At 37.6% G+C, this 20562-nt stretch overlaps 2 protein-coding genes across 3 annotated transcripts in view; one reads left to right on the top strand and one right to left on the bottom strand.

Moving 5' to 3' along the window:
- LOC121377010 overlaps positions 1 to 17258 on the bottom strand; it is a 44698-nt gene extending 27440 nt beyond the window's left edge. The window contains exons 1-4 of one of the 2 annotated variants that reach the window (XM_041504847.1): positions 16762 to 17258; positions 10431 to 10667; positions 9545 to 9670; positions 8281 to 8368 (exon numbers count right to left, since the gene is read on the bottom strand). In XM_041504847.1, the coding sequence (XP_041360781.1) occupies positions 8281 to 8368; positions 9545 to 9670; positions 10431 to 10667; positions 16762 to 16767 (457 nt within the window). In that variant the 5' untranslated portion in view covers positions 16768 to 17258. The remainder of the gene's footprint in view (positions 1 to 8280; positions 8369 to 9544; positions 9671 to 10430; positions 10668 to 16761) is intronic. The other variant, XM_041504846.1, reaches the window with a different exon arrangement.
- Positions 5618 to 10424, top strand: LOC121377009. Its single transcript, XM_041504845.1, is given in 4 exon segments — positions 5618 to 6028; positions 6659 to 6792; positions 7365 to 7444; positions 8436 to 10424. Coding segments are annotated over 4 exon segments (777 nt in total). The 5' UTR covers positions 5618 to 5833; the 3' UTR covers positions 8804 to 10424.
- Positions 17259 to 20562: the final 3304 nt, after the last annotated feature.

Below are 20562 nucleotides of genomic sequence, written 5' to 3'. Positions count from 1 at the left end.
AGCGAGGACACCTCACCCCATGAATTGGATCAACCTCTACGTGCTACTTAACATCAACAACGACAGCATATACGTTTCACCACCACACCAGACGGCGGCTCGCGGGCTTTTTCTTCACATACCATCATTTTCATATCATTCATTTCATTTAAGTATGGCCCACCCGTGTTGTATGGATAACCTGGGGGGGGGGGGGGGGGTGGGAGGGGGGGCGCCGTGGTAGGGTGCTTATTTGGGTGCGATAGGGCGTTGGAGGTTTGGACCGATAGGGATGCCTGTTAGGAGGCCTCCCCCCCCCCCGGAACGCCCCCCCCCCCATGGAAATCCGGACTGACCGGAATGGGCCTCCCGCCTGTTGAAGCGCCGGATTGGCCAGTGGCGCGATGTTCCCCCCTTTGCGAATCCTTTATCATCCAGGGCTAATTCTAAATTAAAAATAAAAATATATATATAAATATTATAATAATTAAATAATTATATAATATATTTCTTTTGAACTGCCCGATCGAAAATTTATTTATTTTTGCACCTACTAATTATATAATAAAAGAATAGAATGATATAGGATTCTCATATATGGTGCTACTACGTTTAATATATAATATAAATATAAGATAATGGTAGACCCCAAATTGTTTTAGTTTTTTTTATCCTTTTTTAAGTGGTCATACCACACTATTAAAAAGTATCCCCTGCATTTCTCTCCCACACTTCCCAACCCCCCTCCCGCCCCGGAGTCGGTCACTGGCGAAGTCAGAGGCTGAATCCGGGGTGGGCGTGCCTGAACCCTAGTGGATAGGGGCACGTAAAATGAGTTGCCCGTTGCCCGTTGAACCGGCCTCGGTGGTTTCATGGTTAAAGCCATCGGATATAAGGCTGGTAGGTACTGGATTCGCAGCCCGGAACCATCTCCCACACAGAGCGAGTTTTAACGACTCAGTGGGTAGGTGTAAGACCACTACACCCTCTTCTCTCTCACTAACCACTAAACTCACTGTCCTGGACAGATAGCCCAGGGGTGTGTGCCCAGGACAGCGTGCTTGAACCTTAATTGGATATAAGCACGAAAATAAGTTGAAATGAAATGGGTATTATACTGCTCAAAAAATAATAAGGGGTCACATACATAGCAACAGTACGTAATTACTACAACCAAAACAACAGGCCTCGGTGGCGCAGTGGTAAAGCCATCGGACTACAGGCTGGTAGGTACAGGGTTCGCAGCCCGGTACCGTCTCCAACACAGAGCAAGTTCTTAAGGGCTCAGTGGGTAGGTGTAAGGCCACTGCACCCTCTTCTCTTTCACTAAACACTAGCCAACTAACAACTAACCCACTGTCCTGCACAGACAGCCCAGATAGCTGAGGTGTGTGCCCGGGACAGCTTGCTTCAACCTTAATTGGATATAAGCACAAAAATAAGTTGAAATGAAAAACAACCAAAACCCTCAATCCATAGGGTTGGAAATTGACCTTGTTACCAGACATTAATTGAACATTACTGACTTTCAATGTCATATAAAACCTTGAAATACAGTCTTTACTAAGCTAGCAGTAAATTAAATGTGCTCAACAATTTCACGTGTTCCTTTATTTCTTTCCATCAAGCTCAAGCCATAGGATCAGACGTTGACCGTGTTACCAGACGTGTGTTCAACACCACCGACATTCACTCCCGTATTACACCTTGAAATATAGACATCACTACGCTAGTAGAGGGCGAGACGTAGCCCAGTGGTAAAGCGCTCGCCTGATCCATTGGGCTATTTCTCGTTCTAGCCAGTGCACAACGACTGGTGTAACAACGGCTGTGGTATGTATTATCCTCTCCTGGGAAAGTGCATATAAAAAATCCCTTGCTAGTAATGAAAAAAATGTAGCGGGTTTCCTCTCTAAGATAATATGTCAAAATTACCAAATGTTTGACACTCAATAGCCGATTAATCAAATAAATTAATGTGCTCTAGTGGTGTTGTTAAATAAAACTAAATTTATAACTTTATGTAATTTACCTGCTGTCTTTCAGGATGTTTTATATCAATACGAAATGCGATTTACCTTTTCGGTGCTTCACTGTGTTGTAATGAGCAGAGGTAATGCGATAGTTTATTTAAACTGTAAATGAACTGTGGGCGTCCATTCTATTACAGTTCTGAGTTTATGAACGTGTACAATGCCGACACGTATGATATTCCACAAAGGCTAATACGTATTTTGAGAATATTCATCGTACAGCTGTTGTTGAACACTCTTCCATATCCACGACACTTGTGATGTTACAGTAACTTACAGTCATCACCCTTGATATTAGAGATACATAATATTATACTGTGCTATGTGTATATTTTTATCAATAAAATGTCATTACTTTTGAGCTACCCGGATATTGTTGAAATTATTGCCAAAAGTTGTCATCTTATTTTATTACTGTTGCCAAAGATGTTTTACGAATATAGAAATATAAATAATTTGTGATTTTTAGTTTTACTTTTTGTAAATACAATACTTGTTAAATGTTTTTATTGATAGTTCCACAGTTTCTCGTAACGCCATACGAGTGGCTTGTTTACTTTTATTGCTGTATTATCGTATTATTACTGTTGAATTCTTGTTTTTATTTTAACCTGTACACAAAATGTGATTTAACACTTCAGAAGGGCACTATGAAACGTACACAGCAGTAAAATACAAAATCACCAAGAACCCCTAAACAACTTCAGAAACAATGCTAATTTTACCACCGAACATTTAGGTACAATATATTTAGTTTTAAAGCTGCAATCCAGAAACAATACTAATTTTACTACTGAACATTTAGTTACATATATTTAATTTTAAAGCTGCAATCCAGAAAAAATACTAATTGTACAAGTTACATATATTTACTTTTAAAGCTGCAATCCAGAAACAATACTAATTTTACCATTGAACATTTAGTTGCATATATTTAGTTTTAAAGCTGCAATCTAGAAACAATACTAATTTTACCACTGAACATTAAATTACATATATTTAGTTTTAAAGCTGCAATCCAGAAACAATACTAATTTTACCACTGAACATTTAGTTGCATATATTTAGTTTTAAAGCTGCAATCCAGAAACAATGCTAATTTTACCACTTAACATTTAATTACTATATATTTACTTTTAAAGCTGCAATCCAGAAACAATACTAATTTTGCCACTGAACATTTAGTTGAATATATTTAGTTTTAAAGCTGCAATTTAGAAACAAAGCTAATTTTACCATTGGCAACAGGGCTAACAAACTTAAACTCCCGACATCGGATAAAACTACTTGGGGTTGTCGCCCGTGTCACAGGCCCAGGTGTAAAACTTGTGAAAAAAATTACATCCACCCAAAATATTGCCAGCAAAAACAATAAAGTGTTCCAGATAAAAGACAGTGTACACTGTAGTACAACTTTTGTTATTTACTGTCTGACTTGTATTAATTGCAAAATGCAATATGTAGGGAAAACTACCCAACCATTCAGTACCCGACTCAGTAATCATAGGCACAACATTCTGTATAATAAACAATCTAAAGCACCTCATGTGGCCCCTCATTTCAATATAGCAGGACATTATTATAATTGTTACAAAAGATTGTTAATCTTGATAAAACTAGATTGAGCATTGCCGAATCACTCTGGATGCACCGCTTGAACACAATGTGGCCTGACGGACTTAATGAGTATCGGGCAACGGGCAACTCTATTAACGTGCCCCTATCCACAAGGGTTCAGGCACGCCCGCCCCGGATCTAGCCTCTGACTTCGCCAGTGACCACCTCCGGGGCGGGAGGGGGGGGGGGGGGGGGGAGGAAAAAATGTTGGGGACAATTTAGAAATGTGGTATGACCACTTAAAAAAATTAAAAGAAACAATTCGGGAGCTACCATTACCTTATATCTTATATTATAGATTAGTGATAGCCGCACCAATTAAACTATATCATACTATTCTTTTAAAATATTAATTAGTAGGTGCATAATAAATAATTTTTCCATCGGGCTGTTCAAAATAAATATAATATATACACAATTTACTAAATTAATTATTTTAAATTAATTAAATCAACTTATTAATGAGTATGACCCAAGCAGTCATTGACTCTTCTTTTGATACTTCCCCCAGTCGGCTTATCCTGTGTTTTTTTAAGTCTTTTAACTTGACATTTTCACTTCAACTTTTTTTTTTTTATTCACCTGTTTTAATGCTGAACTCCAAGTTTTATGTTTAGTTTGCTCCTGAGGATGTCAGCATTTAGCTGACGAAATGTTGAGCCTTTTAACTTGAGATTTTTAATTGTGGTTTTTAGACAGAGACTTTATTTTATCATAATTTTACCACTGAACATTTTGATTTAGTTACATATATTTACTTTTAAAAGTGCAACCTAGTAACAATACTAATTGTATCACTGAACATTTAGTTACATATATTTAGTTTTAAAACTGCAACCTAGAAACAATACTAATTGTACAAGTTACATATATTTACTTTTAAAGCTGCAATCTAGAAACAACAATTTTACCGCTGAACATTTAATTACATATATTTACATTTAAAGCTGCAACCTAGAAACAATACTAATTTTACCACTGAACATTTAGTTACATATATTTAGTTTTAAAGCTGCAACACTAATTTTACCACTGAACATTTAATTGCATCTTATTTAGTTTTAAAGCAGCAATTATCATTAATGTGTTTCTAAAAAAAAAAAAACCCACATTAATCGCTACTGTGGTTAATCATTGATATTTTAGCCATTTTGCTTTTGTTTATATACAATTAATGTTCAAGCACGCTGTCATGGGCACACACTTCACCTATCTGGGCTACCTGTCCATGACAAATGGTTGGTTGTTAGTTGTTAGTGGTTTGTGAGAGAGAAGTCGATGTTGTGGTCTTACACCTACCCATTGAATCGTTAAATCCCACTCTGGGTGGTAGCCGCACGCGGGATGTGAACCCAGTAACTGCCAACCTTACGTTGGACCGATGGCTTAACCATGACACCACCGAGGCCGATTACCAGTTACCAGTTGAAGTACCAGTTACCAACTATAATTATATATAATTGTATACGGTTATTGCGTTTAATAATGACTCAGCGATATTGTTATCAACAAATATATCATGTGATATCACGAGCTCATAATCCAGCTATCATGTAACCTTTGTCTACGGAGTGTACGAATTCACACAAAATAGGCCTACATCATGTGATATCACATACCGTATCATACGCTAAGTCCTAAAATAGGTAAGGTGGTATTTTTACTTAGGTTAAAAATATATATATATATAATCTTTCCACCTACATATTAGTTAAACAGTGTAATCTTTTATATATATAAAAGATTACACATATTAGTTAAACAGTGTAATCTTTTATATATATGTTTAACTAATATGTAGGTGGAAAGATTATATATACATATATATATATATATATATATATATATATATATATATATATATATATATATATCTATATATACTAAAGACAACTTGGACAGTCTGTACCTCTCTGCTTTTGGTCTATCCATAAGTACTCTTCCGCCGTTAGCTAGTTAGACCGACATGTGGACAGTTATAATCGCTCTCTGTGTACTCGGCCTATACATAAGCTAGCTATTCTGCCGTTAGCTAGTTAGACCGACACCTGGACAGTTATACTCGCTCTATGTGTACTCGGGCTACACATAAACTAGCTATTCCGCCGTTAGACAAGCGGTGTTTTTATGTTGATCATTGTTTAGTTCAGTTGTTCAGTAAGCGCTAATACTTTCTTTGTTAGAAGGCATTATTCATAGGCACAATGGTGAAGCGATGTGCTTGGGGGAGATGCAAATCGGATGAACGGTACGAAAGTGGACAGCATTTGACATTTATACCGTTTCCGAAGCCGAAAACGCAACGATAATTTTTTTTTAAATGGATTCGACTATGCGGACGACCACACTCTCAACTAAATGTTGATAACATAAACAAGCACAAGTATGTTTGTTCAAAGGTGAGTGTAGTTATGCATGAAATTATCTCATTTTTATTTATTTTATAGTTATTTATTTATTTAAAATTCACATTTAAACAGACAGGAGTACAAAACTAAGAAATATAAATTTAAATATGGAATGGTAATGCATGCGAGTCATTCAAAGTATTCTTACATTCGTTGTAATTTTACTCATTTGTAGTTTAGGATCAAATCCACTCGATGGACTAATTTTCTGATTTTTTTCAGTTCTAGGCAGTGCACTACCATGGTATACCAAAGGCTGTGGTATGTACTCTCCTGTCTATGTGAAAGTGCATATAAAAGATCCCTTGCTACATGATAAAATGTAGAGGGCTTCCTCTGACAAATATCAAAATGACCGTATATTTCACGTCCAATAACCGACAATTAGTAAACGATGTGTTCTAGTGGCATCGTTAAATAAAACAAACGTTACTTCTTTTTTTTCTGTAGTTCAAGAATATTTTAAGTGCATATCATATATATCACCATTCTAAAACATGATTTGAAGATGCATAATATGAAATGAAATTATACAGCCATGCTTTATTTTATCTTTTCACCATTTGTAGTTTACCTTGTTAGATTTTGCAGTTTGATATCTGAAAATATTTTCTTTTACAGCATTTTGTTGGAGAGAGAGGCCCAACAGAGATACACCCTGATCCAGTAGCTGCAGATGGGAGTCGATCAACACCGCCAAGGCCCCCATCAAAGAAACGGCGATTACAGGATATTTCAATGGAAAGTAATACAGAGTAGGTAACCCCATTTAAAGCAAGTTCAAGTACATGACTTTTAAGTCACAATTTCTCAGGCTTTGTCTTCAAATACCTTGGGTGTTGTTTTCTTACTGCTTTTTAATATCTGTTAAAGATAATTTGCAGTCATTGGCTGAACAAATTTATTTATTGTGATTTTCACATACAAGATTAATAACAAGAAAATTCAAAATACATTCAGAGCTTCTTGAAGTTTCATAAAATCCAGTAGCCATGGGATCAGTGATTTTTAAAATTTACTAGCCATAATTAAGAAATCACTAGCCCAATTTTAGTTTAATTTTACTAATTAATAGTAATAATCGGATTTGTCACCTAAAGAGTGAGGTAGAGCTTAAAACACTAACATTGGGGTAGGGGTGGAGGCAGGATAGTCATATTTACAAAATAGACTTGACTGTAACATTTGACCAAATATTTTTAATAACCGTCGGACATGGCAATAGCAGTTATTGACTAGCCCATCATTCAATATCATTAGCCATGGGGGTAGGGCTACCACAATCTACAAGCCCTGATATTAATTGATTACATTCTCATGATTTCAGTGCCACCAGACCCTATGACAATGAAAATGCTCCACCTACAGAACTCCATAAAGATGAAAGTACTCAAACTGATGAAAACTGTAAGTTCAAGTGTTCAATGCATTAATTACACATTTATGTGTAATAATAATAATGTGTTGTGTAAATTATTTACACAAAAATGAAACCTAACCCACAACATACATACACCTGTATATTCAATATACACCTGACCTACTTGTTTGTTTTCCATTTCGGCTAGATGGGGTTTTGCATATTTCATGTAAAACAAAGATAATTTTTGCAACATGTTTTGCATATGGTCAATATTCGGATAAATCCGCTGAACATGCAAGTCTTTATTGGTATAAACTACAAAGTAACAAAACGTTGATCCAGTTACCATCAGCTGTCCTTGAACCTGGTCATAGTATTGATGATTCTGAGGCAAAATAATTGAATTGCCTTCCCTTTTCAAAATAAAATTTTTAAGTTCATCAACTGCTTGATTAATTGTATGGTCTCTTGCAGTATATGGGCACTTGACCTCAATTATGCCACAATCATTGTTATCACATACTTTACCATCTGGGCTGGCACCTAAAAACAAAAATTCTTTATTTACCACCAGTCCACATTCATGTATGTGTCTTGTATGATACAGTTCAAGATACTTGGCTTTTGCTTTTGGTTCATTTCTTCCGCCATATTCCAAGGGAGCAGCTGATATATCTTCGGTGTTAAATATATTCTCCAAGAATGTTGAAGATGGCACAAACTTGAGTTGTAAAATTTTCCCAAAATTTGACGCTGTTATTCGTTTGACCATTGATGTTTTCCATAACTAACAGCTTGCCTGTCCCTGTGTCTGGCTTTCCTGTTTTTTTCTGCATCAACCAGGGCAAAGTCTTTATTTAATTTAAGCAAAGATATTCACCTGTTAACTTTACGGGTGCTGTTTTTGGAAATAGTGTATTGCCGCATCCAGTTCCCACAGAGGCTTCTATATTTGTGAAGTTTCTTGTCTAAAATATAATACAAAATATTTTGTTAAGTACATTGAATGTGTCTTTTTCATTCATATCTTTTCAGGGGTTTCCCCACTTGATCTCCTGGTACATAGTGCAGAGAGTCACAAACTTCGAAAACATTTAGAAGAGACAACAATGCAAAATGATGAATTGCTTAAGAAAGTACAAGAACAGAAGACACGAATAACAGAATTAGAGAAAAGATTAGAAGATAGAGAAAAATTTGGTTTTGATAGTGTCCGTAGAAGAGAGGGAAAACTGAAAGATCTGTTCCAGTATTATACAGGATTAAAGCTGTTAAGACTTCTTGCACTCCTTGATTATTTTGCACCAAGTGATGATTGCATTTCTTACAGAAAAAGTAGGCGTGACATTAGAAGGATTGTCTTTTTCTATGTTTGTGTAGATTGCGGCATAATTTTGGCCTAAAAGACATATCCATGCGATTTGGACTTTAATTGCAATCTTCGAGTGACATTTTTAATGCATGGATTGAACACATGTATTTCAAATTTGGACAGTTAAATATTTGGCCACACAGGGATATAATAATTAACACTATGCCTGCTGACTACAAAAAAGGAATTTCCCACAAGTCTGATTATCATTGATGGCACAGAAATTAAAACACAATCTCCTTGTGCTCTGGCTCTACAAAGTCAAATGTACAGTGATTACAAACCAAGCACTACCTTAAAGTGTCTTATTGGTTGTGATCCATGTGGATCATTGATGTTTGTTTCTGAACTGTTTACTGGGTCTGTATCCGACAAAGAAATTACAACAAACAGTGGGTTTTATGATTTACTGAAAGCTCTACTTGAAAGAGGTTATTTACTGGAAGGAGATGCTGTCATGGCAGACAAAGGCTTCACCATTGGGAACGAATTAGAAAAGCTAGGATTAAAATTAAATATACCGCCATTTGCTTCGTCTGGTTCACAGATGTCCCCAGGAGATACAGAACTGACACAAAAAATTGCAAAACATCGAATTCACATTGAAAGGGTAATTTCCAAAAACAAAAAACTACAGAATTGTCTTTCATACAATCCCATCTTCGCTCTTCCAAAACAAACCAGATTTGGGCAGTTTGTTGCTTTTTGACATTGTTTCAAGACACTTTGTTAGGGATAAATGAAATTAGAAAACAGAAAGAAAGGTTTTTACCTGATATGATAACAGTGAGCCAACAGGTACTTTCCCAAAAGGTGTATCCACTGTAGGTCCATCTTCTGATAAACTATATCCCAGTGACGTTCCATCGAGTTGTCTCAGTTTTTTAACATCAGAAGACTCAACAAGAGGAAGTATGAAGTGTAAAGAATTAGTACATGTGTTACATAACCGTATGTTAAGCTGTATACTAACTAAAAACAAACAAATAAAACAAACTTTACAACAATTTATGATGCATTAGCAACTGTTACATTTTACAGAAAATATTGTAAGACCTGTTCTAAAGATGATGATTATTATATCTACCAACAGATGTAGTAAAACATTGTTTATAGGTTCCTTGGAAATCCCCCCAATTGCGACCCAAATAAAAATAATCTAAGTCTATCTTGCCAGTTTTTCAACTTATAAGGTGTAGTATTTACTTGTTAAAAAGGAACTGTAACATTGTTGTCATTACGATGTATTCATATTGCAGAGGTATTTATGTGCATAATAATTTCGTATTGTTAGCGGCACAATACTTTTAAAGTATCATACTACATTCCAGTTAATTATTAAATATTAATTTCACAACATGAAATTAATTTATGCAAAATATAATCAATTCTGTGTTTTATTATATTGATTAACATATATATGTACATTTTATATTCAGTTTATTGTTTATTATTTATTTCTCTACATTTTCAGAGAGTATTATAGACTTTTAAATGCAACTTTACAATATGCAAAGAAGTTGCAGAACATACTAAAATATTCCAGAAATACAACAAAAATCTCAATGAGGTGATGCTAATTTCAAAATGAATCGATATAATTACAATAGGTATACCGCCTATAGTATCAAAGAACAAATCAACATTATAAGTCTTACTTCTTCTGTGTGTCCAACTGACGCAACACAGGCTTTCGTTTTCTGACTTCTGCTGTGGGTCTTTCCACCACAACATGGCGCATTGGTATTGGCTTTATTTTTATCCCTCTTGGATGTCCCCACTGTCTTGGAATGCTCGTACAGCTCTGCTGTTCTGGGACTGATGTTAAATTGTGCAGCTTGAATCCTTGTAAGGTTTTTAAGAGCCCAATAATGTGTGAGCAGTGGCCACTTAGCCTGGAAGTACAAAAAGAAATTCGTTTATATTCGTGAACACCTGTTGTTTTCAAATAATAATACACACAGTTGATATTTAGCTATATACAAATTACCTATTATAAATATGAATAATATGCATGCCCACACACAGCCCATGAACAGAAAAAGAAGAAGAAAGAAATGTTTTATTTAATGACGCACTCGACACATTTTATTTACGGTTATATGGTGTCAGACATGGTTAAGGACTACACTGTATTGAGAGAGGAAACCCACTGTTGCCACTTCATGGGCTACTATTTTTGATTAGCAGCACCATCCCACAGACAGGGTAGTACATACCAGTCATGGTGCCCTGGCTGGAACGAGAAATGGCCCAATGGGCCCACAGACGGGGCCCATGAACAGTGTAAAAAAAAAAGACACTGTGTGTGTGTGTGTGTGTGTGTGTGTGTGTGTGTGTGTGTGATGCATATGACCGGAATTGGTTGTGAGGTGAATTCAAACTAAACAGTTGGGCGATCTATTGTAAATGTTCAAATAGTATTACAAAGTCTTGACAATGCAGCTTTAAGACACGTGTGTGTCATTTGTTATATTCCGGTTTGTTACTTTTCTTTTTGCACTAAAATAAACCATGCTGCAATATTAGTTTAATACCAAAATATACTCGCCCAGCTTTACAGGAGCAGTTAGCCTCTGATAGCTGTTTCGTCTCCAAGCAAACTTGAATATGGAGTGCGTGTGCCGAGTCGTTTTTCCTCATGGAACGCCAGCATCTCGCATTTACTTTCGGTTGATTTTCGTCGGAAATTTTTATATCGTGGATGTAGCCCTAAAGTTAACGAGCTACTCTCGATTCACTAATATCAAAACCTATATTAGCTCGGCCATTTACCTTTCGACCGACCGTTCAAAATTGCGCCAAATTCCCTCAATCAAAATTGCGCACCCTTTTCTCTTTGGCATTTAACTGCTCCATTCAAATTCCATAGCACCACCACCACCCCCACCCGCCTGCTACCGATTTGATCGGGCTGCTGGTGCTCCCTTGCACCTGCCAGTGCAGGCGGTCCCTCCTCTCCCCCGCCCACCTTTCCTGTCATGGACGGAGGAGCCGGCCAAGGCCGGCTCTTGTGCCCACGACAGGCGTGCGCTACAACAGCTTGTTCTGAATGTGCACGTAAAACCCTATGACATGACATGACAGGGCTACGTCACGCTTCACCACTGTGCTACGTACTGCCCCTGTTTGTGAACGATACGAGTAGTTGGTATGATGCAATCTTTTGTGGGTGACCTATCAAGTGTATTTTCAAGATCATTCATACTCAGGTTTGTTTGACACGGGTCAGGTCAAATAGGTGCGTTCTCGCCAAGTTGCGTTGTGATTAATGATTCGTTCATGCATTAATCGATTTATTTATTCCTAAATCACTAAACAATACATAACAACACATCAAACCGTATACCATAATATCCAGCCACCCATCCATTTATCCACCCGTCGATACATCCATTCAGATTTTCATATATGCAGTTACACACTGTGATTCTTCATGTTTAGTTTCACTGAATTGTGCAATGTCATGATTATTATATTATTGCATCAACATGTATTTCAAAAACGCATTTAAAGCGTATATATATAGACTACAGCAGGGTATAAAATGTATTTACTGTCATATAATAAACGTAACGTTGCGAACGTCATAACCGAATGTTGGTTAGACAAAATCAAGAAGACTGAATGTAAGTTATTTATTTCAGCTATTTACTTTCTTTATTCTATATAATTTACTCTCTTTTCTTTTTAAAATATATTATTTTAATCAATCAGTCAATTAATCAATCAGACGAGAGTGTTAAAAACATAATATATAAGTATTTTGTGGGGAATCGGAATACAAAAATAAATAAATTAATAAAAAAAATAATAAAAATAAAAATTACACATATTAAAGAAGAAGACAAAAGAAGAAGATGTTTATATTTTAAAAACTTGAAAGTGAATAAACGATAAATTTAACAGGTTATGCTGATTAATGTTCGTGCTTATATGTAAATAAGGTTCTGTCCTGGGTACATTCCTGTTTATCTGAGCTGATAGTGAGAACGCATGTTTATATTAAATATGTGTATCATACGTAGACCATGCACGACTATTTCCATGTGAAGTTTAAGGGATTTATGTACGTGATATCGGTCATGGGTTAAATTACTAGTACTCCATGAATAAAACACACAATCTTAACTATATAGATAAATAAGCCGGCCGCAACTCTAGTTAAATGAAAATACAGTTTGAGTTTAACGAAAGCAGATTTTATAAATAATATATATATTCGGGGGGGGGGGGGGGGGGGGGGGGGTCGGTGGTCGAAACCCTTCTATGTTCAAGAAAAGTGTTGTTTTTTTAATACATTTTCCGGGGCAGCATGAATTGACCCCTATATAACCGTAGCTCGCCACTCTAGACACCCCTCCCTGCTAAATTACTGCATACGCTCCTGGTGCTTGAAACAGTATTTAAAAATAAATATCTTCCGGTAGAGTCAACTCAAATAAGAGATTTATGTGTTGGAAAGATGCATACCCGGACCACCAACACATACTGACACTTTAACAAATGAAAAACGCATAATTTTAGAGTTAATAAAAAACCATGATTATTCCTGCTAACTGGGGGCAGCCATTTTGTTTCGTTTTTGTGACGTCCGGTGGTATAGCTTGGGGCGAAGTGACGTCAGCTCTGTCCATCTTCTCTATACACAGTGTAAACAAACGCTCTAATTTACGACAAGGCGCTTCCCTTTCATCAACCTGACTTGTAAAACAACATAAATAACTTGATAGTATAATAAACTATTTAACTAAATATATTTCAGGTTACATCAATAGAACGAAATGGAGTTATAGTATTTTTCTTTTTAAAAAAAATCCAAAGAAAAAGTGCATACTATTAGGCCTATTGGTAGGGCACGTTCGAGCAAAAATTACCACTCACGATACCCAAGTGATACTTTTCTCTTCTTTGGGACGACGTAATTGGTCAGTTTTGTGATTTTAGATGGGAAAGTCTACTTAATCAAGGGTTTTACAGAATTACTTACAGTAATAAAGCAGGGCGGTTGGTAATGTCCATTACGATTTGAGGTGTATCCGTGCTGTTATCACACAATACCCTGTGATCTTCATAAAAGAGGCACGTCTTTTAAGTGTGTCTAGACACAGTGTCTGGGGACCGTCTGAATATACACCTGCCAATCAGGAACCACAGAAAGGCCATGGAAAGAAAAGACCAATTAACCAAGAAAACACTCCGATTATTGTGTTCAGTACGTGGTTTAATTTATGTACGAAACATAATACAGCTATTTCAACACTTTGACAATGGTGGTTTATTTTGTATTGAAAAATAATATATAATTGGTACTGGCTTACTAGGATGGATATAATTACAGAACATTGCGATGCATCTGCAAAAATCAGGTATGTTTTGTTTCTTCAGTTCGAAGACTAATTCCTGACGTGACACGTTAGGTATTACGTAACCACCAGCTCGCCAGAGGGCGTATTCACTGGGATGGTACAAAATGGCTGCGCCCGTTATATATAATAGCTGTCACATTTAACCGTTTTATTAATTAACTATACGATTATACTTGTTGATATTAAGCAGTAATGTGCATTATATATCGTTGAATATGCATACCAGGCCAAATGCCTCGCAGACCCTAGTTTCAACCCGTGGAAATGGAGACTACGATTGGTTAATCTACAAATCTGTAACACAGTTGGATAACGTTACAGTAGTGTGAGTCCGTGACGTCCAAACGATGAAATACCCTTAAAAATAGACTAGACCTCGTCTGTTACTTCTCCGAAGTACGTGCGTTTGTGAAAATACGAAAAATGCAAACTAGGGTCTGTCACTTTAAAGTTTCTTAATAAAACTAACGTCATATTCTTCACATTTCAAAACAAAAATTTCTTAAGAATGTATATCAATTTTTGTACAGGTCATCTGAGGTAAATTTTCTAATTACATTTTTAATTCTAGGGGTTTATTCATGAAAATAATTCAACGTAAAATGACAATAAAATATTAGTTTGGGTTATAAATGTATTTTTACCGGGCTTTTATATAGTGAAATTGACATGGCGGCCATTTTGTAAAATTGCCAACACAGGTAATTTTGAGAATGGCTCCAATGTCAAAATCGATGTGTAGTATACTATGTTCGTGCCACGTTTCTTGCTTATATCAAAAAGTGCACGATTCATTCACATATTATATGAACTATCAGTGTTGTGTAAGTGACTCTGAATAACGACCGTCTACCCATAGTTTCTATTAGATATTTCGTATTGTTATCAACGTAGCTGTGTTGATTGTGTGTAGCAACTATTGATCGTGTAATGTCTGCGCAGTACGCCGGTCCCACTTTAAATCAATACGATAAACAAAGATATCCTGGCGCGGATCAAAGAATCTTTTTAATGGGGTTTGGGAGTGGAGACATGACGTCATTGTAATGGGGTAGCTGGGTGGCATTGTCGCTGCAACTGCTATTGTAATATTAATTACAACAGCGGGCGGTATTACACTATCGGTTGCAACATGGAATTGGTAAACAGAACTCTTCACCTGATACAAACTTAATACAACAACAACAACAGGGGGTTTGGACACCGACGAATAGTTATACTGTACAGTAATATATTATGTGTACGTTGTTTACACTTAGTCACAGCGTAACCATGTACACACTAGAAGAAAAACTTACCGTTTTGTATTAACATAATTGCCAATCAATGGCGTTGGCGGGAGTGGGGCGGACACTGACAGTTGGGATTATTAGGGCCGGGTCTATGATATTTTTGTTCGCGGGGGGGGGGGGGGGGGGGTTTAAGGGGGGTTAAGCGACACGTAGAGGTTAAACATATTCCTTTACATTTCACTGAATACTCGTTGGATACGAACATTTTGTTTTGTTTTATTACATTTGTTATTACTATTATTGTTGTTGTTGTTGTTGTTAGTATTATTAACTCGCTCTAAGACAAATCGTACACAACGGCACTCTATGTATTGAACATTCTTGGCAGAACAAATATTTTAGATGTTTAAACATTTTAATTCTGGTTGTTGATCATTCCACAAATACTAATTTAGTTGAAAGTGATATTTGTTGTTGGCAGTTCGTTATAAAAACACTACGAAGTGAAACACACGTGGTTGTCAAACTGTCAAAATGTTTTCTATTCTGTCTTTCTATCTCTCAGTTTGTGCCGCTCTCTGCCTCAATCATCCCCTCTCTCTCTCTCTCTCTCTCTCTCTCTCTCTCTCTCTCTCTCTCTCTCTCTCTCTGTGTGTGTGTCTCTCTCACACACTGTCTCTCTCACTCACTCTGTATCTCCCACTCACTCACTCTGTCCCCCCTCTCTCTCTCCCCCCCCCGTGTCTCTTTTACTGTTCCCTCTCTGTCTCTCCCCCCCCCCTCTCTCTCTCTCGCTCTGACTCTGACTCTTTCAATATTTCTCTCTCAAGCTCTTCGTCTCCTCTCTCACTATCGTTTATTTCTCTCACGTTCGCCCCCCCCCCCCCCTCCCTCTCTCTCTCTCTCTCTCTCTCTCTCTCTCTCTCTCTCTCTCTCTCTCTCTCTCTCTCTCTCTCTCTCTCTCTCTCTCTCTCTGACTCTGACTCTCTGACTCTTTCAATATTTATATCTCATGCTCTCAGTCTCCTCTCTCACTCTCGTTTATTTCTTTCTCACGCTCGCCCCCCGCCCCCGACCTCTCTGTTTTTCGTCTGCTCCTTTTGCCGTGTTTCTCATTTATACTCTCTCCAGAGACATAAATAATCCGTAAAATAAATATTAGGTTAATATGACCCGCTGAGTCACTCTAAGAAACAAATTAAGTACTGGGGGTTCGTCCCACCCTCCACCCCCACCTCATGTGATCCTGACTAGAATACCCCCTGACAGTTGTCATGCACCCAACGCACGCATCGTGTGACCGACGCACTGACGCACAATCACGTGTGTATGGTGTTCACATTTAGTCATTACATAGCCAACAACACACATAGAAAATTACAACTCACCTTCATGTTACTAAACACCGCCTACGACAGACATTGTCCACATAGCAATACTGACGAATCATCGTTGACGGTTGTGGAAACTCACTATTCTGGTAGCGATGAACATGTGTGTTTTTTAAATCCATCTAAATTAATATTTCACTGTATAGATGAATACGACTGCCGAAGAATCTGTTAAAAGAAGTGTTGAGTAGTGACACTGATGAAATGGCAGTAATACTGAAGGAAGTACCTTCTTACTTTCCGTGAACCTAAAATGCCGTTTCGTATAGAGTAGGCTAGCCTCAGTAGGGGAAATGCCCAGTCTATTTATAGATTATGACATCATTCTGTTATAACGACGTGCGCCACAGAAAGCCGAGTGAGGCGTGCGCTACAACAGCTTGTTATGAATGTGCACGTAAAGCCCTATGACCTGACCTGACCTGACCTAGCCGTGTGAGACGTGCTTGAACATGTATAGTCAGATGTTGAACACGTGTCGTTGAACACGTGTCGTTGAACACGTGTCGCCTGGTATGTTATAATATAGTCGCATGTTAGTGAAGACTAGACTCTCAGTAAGTATTACTTTGTTTCCTGAAACACGTTTAATACAACTATACCTAATTTATCGTGTAGTATTATTAATATCATTAGTTTTATTTTTTTATTTAATTTTTTTTTAAAAAGAAGAAGAAATCTACAAATTCAGTAGCATATTCAGGGCCGTAACCTCCGGGGGGGCAGGGGGGCAGCTGCCCCCCCCCCCCCCCCCCCCCCCCCCCCACCCCTGAGAATCTTGTCCTTTTTTTTTTTTTATGTATCTCAAGGAATAGCATAGAAATGTTTAATCTTTATAGTATGTTAAAAATTATTTATAAAATTTAGTGCCCCCCCCATGGATTTTGGTCAGGGTACGGCCCTGATATTGTATATTTATATTGTTTGATCCATTGTCTTTTTTTTTTCTTCTAAATAACAAATTGGACTCAACAATCTTTACATGAGGTGTGGCGAGTTATACTGTTATAGGATTTATCTCCCTTGGTGGGTGCATGCATAATGCTCTCGTTCCGGTGCGGGCCGAAAAAAAAAAAAAACAAAAAAAAAAAAAAAAAAAAAAAAAAAAAACAAAAAAAAAAAAAAAAAAAAAAAAAAAAAAAAAAAAACAAAAAAATAGAACCGGCCTCGCTGGTGTCTGGTTAAGCCATCGGACATAAGCAGGGCCATGCAAGGTTTTTTACTCCCCATTGTGTTTGGGGTGGGGTGGGGGGGAAAACTGAGTAGTTAATAGTCCTAAAAGTCCTTAAACGGTTTTTAAGAAGATAATTTTTTCTTTAAGTTTCTATATTGTGTTTTCTGGGGTGTGGGGACAAACTCCCCCCCCCCACACACCCTTGCCCCCCCCCAACATCCCGCTAGCTACGGCCCTGATAGGGCTGTATGTACAGGGTTCGCAACCCAGTACCGGCTACCACCCAGATCGGGTTTTAACGACTCAATGGGTAGGTGTAAGGTCACTACACCCTCTTCTCTCTCTCACTAACCACTACCCATTAACAACTAACCCACTGTCCTGGACAGACAGCCCAGATAGTTGAGGTGTGTGCCCAGGACAGCGTGCTTGAACCTTATTTGGATATAATCACGAAAATAAGTTGAAATGAAAAGTAAACGAGCCGTAGTCCAGTGGTACATCGCTCACCTGATGCGCGGTCGTCTAGGGTCGATACTCAATCTAGCCAGTGCACCACGACTATCAAAGACCATGGTATGTGCTATATATGCCCAGAGACGCGTTTTAAAGCAGTTTAGTGATGCATTAAAACTTAATAATAATAATTTTAAAATAAATAAATAAAAAGAACACTTCAAACGGGCAGTTATAATTTTATTATATATTAATTTTCTTTTTTTTTACGATCCCCTCCCAACCTCCCCCAAAGTTCAATTGGCATTCCGTCTCATGTCATGTCCCCCTAAATGGATTTTCGAGATCCGCCACTGACTAAGGACAGATAATGAAAGAGAAAACCCGCTAAAAAAAACAGTATAGTTAAACCAGTTCAAGTTTTTTCACTTTTTTAATTGTTCTTAATAAATTACTAATTTTTTTACTAATTAGTATAGACGCAATACCACGTTACATGTATATTTACACGTTTGACATGTATTATGTGACATTATGTTTATGCCTATAGGCAATTATTTTGGCAAATAAATGAATTGAATTGAATTGTAAGTGTTAAAACAGTTAATGATATGACTTACTGATTCCATAAAATGTACATGTCAAGCCAAGGGAAGCTAAACAATTACTCTTCTTGAACTAGTGTACTAGTGTCAGGGGAGTGAAGGGGAGCGAGTGTGTGTGTGTGTGGAGGGGGGTAATTTTTGGCATGCTTCCATCAGACAACTGTTCAAGCACGCCTGTCGTGGGCACAACTTCTAACATCACCAGTTATGCCCATGACGGGGGGGGGGGGGGGTGATAGCGTTGCTTAAATAGGACTGATGAGCTGCTTCCCTGATATTCCTGGTCAAAGAGACGTTCAACACTTATGTAACGCTCTATAGTCCGTCCCACTATCCTACAAAATTAAAATTTGTAAATAATTTCAGTTTAGTTTGAAGTAAGATAAAAAGTAAAAGTGTTTTTTGAAATAACACCGATCCCTCTCAAAAAAATAAATAAAAAGAAAGACGATAAAACAGCAACAAAAAAAACCCAGAAAAACAAACGGACAACAAAAAAAAAAAAAAAAAAAAAATCGGCTCTGAAATAAATAACTTATTGTAAATACCATAGTATGAAAAAAGGTGTTCCCTGTGGGACGGACTATACAAAAATACAAACAGAAATCTTAAAAGATTGAAGACATTGCTGAACTAAGAGTGACAAAAGAAGATGGGCTGGCTAGACGGGAGACGCACGGCCAGGCCTCTGAAGCACGTGCCTCTAGCCCCCTTCCCGCCCGTCGCCCCCCCAATAATTATAAATAAAATAAAAATAGGGAGTGAGAAACGTACGTAGTAAATCTGAAAAGCAGAGGGTGAATTTTACCAGCGAACAGAGAGGCTGGCGAATGAAAATTGCATTTCAGAGGACATCAATATTCCAAAATTCTATGGGGGAGCATTCACACGAACGCCCTAGAGAAACTTGCTTTGCGACCTCAATCTCAGTCAGCTCCTCCCCTTAATGTTGGTCTATTTGCTTCCGCCAAGCTGCCTGGTGTGGTGGGGGTGCTATAAAATAGGGACGAGCGCTACGCAATTTCAAAATAGGGAAGTGGTTTAGCGAGCGTTATAAAAATGATATAGGGCGGGGGCATTCGGGATCAAAATGATATAGGGCGGGGAATGCGTAAAAAAATTACAGCTTTGTGTTAAAGAAATCATTCAACAGCCCTTAGAGAAATTGTTTGGTCTTTGCTTCAGGTGCGAACCTGTTATTTGGGAGTAGTCTCGTCACTGCGATACAAAATTGCTAAGCATCCCAGCACACGGTGACAAGTGAAATGGGGAGTAGCAGGAGGTACATCTGTTATCGGAGTTCAAGTACTTCACATACTAAAAATAAAACAAGACACAGAAGAGCTGACACGCGGCCTGAGGGGAAGTGGGTTCCGTGTATCATTTTACGTGAGTCATTCGTCGGCAGCGTAATCGAGTAATGCCCAGGAAGCTAAGTGGAGACGAATTATCAGAGCGCCCCGTGCAATAAGGAGGGAAGGTGGGGGAGGGGTACGGGGCTACCAATCAAACCTGTGTTCTTTTCTAAAAACATTATTACCTTATTTCATAAATCAATACATA

This window comes from Gigantopelta aegis, chromosome 7 (genome assembly GCF_016097555.1).
Source record: "Gigantopelta aegis isolate Gae_Host chromosome 7, Gae_host_genome, whole genome shotgun sequence".
In the NCBI taxonomy this organism is placed as follows: domain Eukaryota; kingdom Metazoa; phylum Mollusca; class Gastropoda; order Neomphalida; family Peltospiridae; genus Gigantopelta; species Gigantopelta aegis.
The sequence above is the reverse complement of the archived record's forward strand: the minus strand, read 5'-3'. Positions and strand labels throughout refer to the sequence as shown.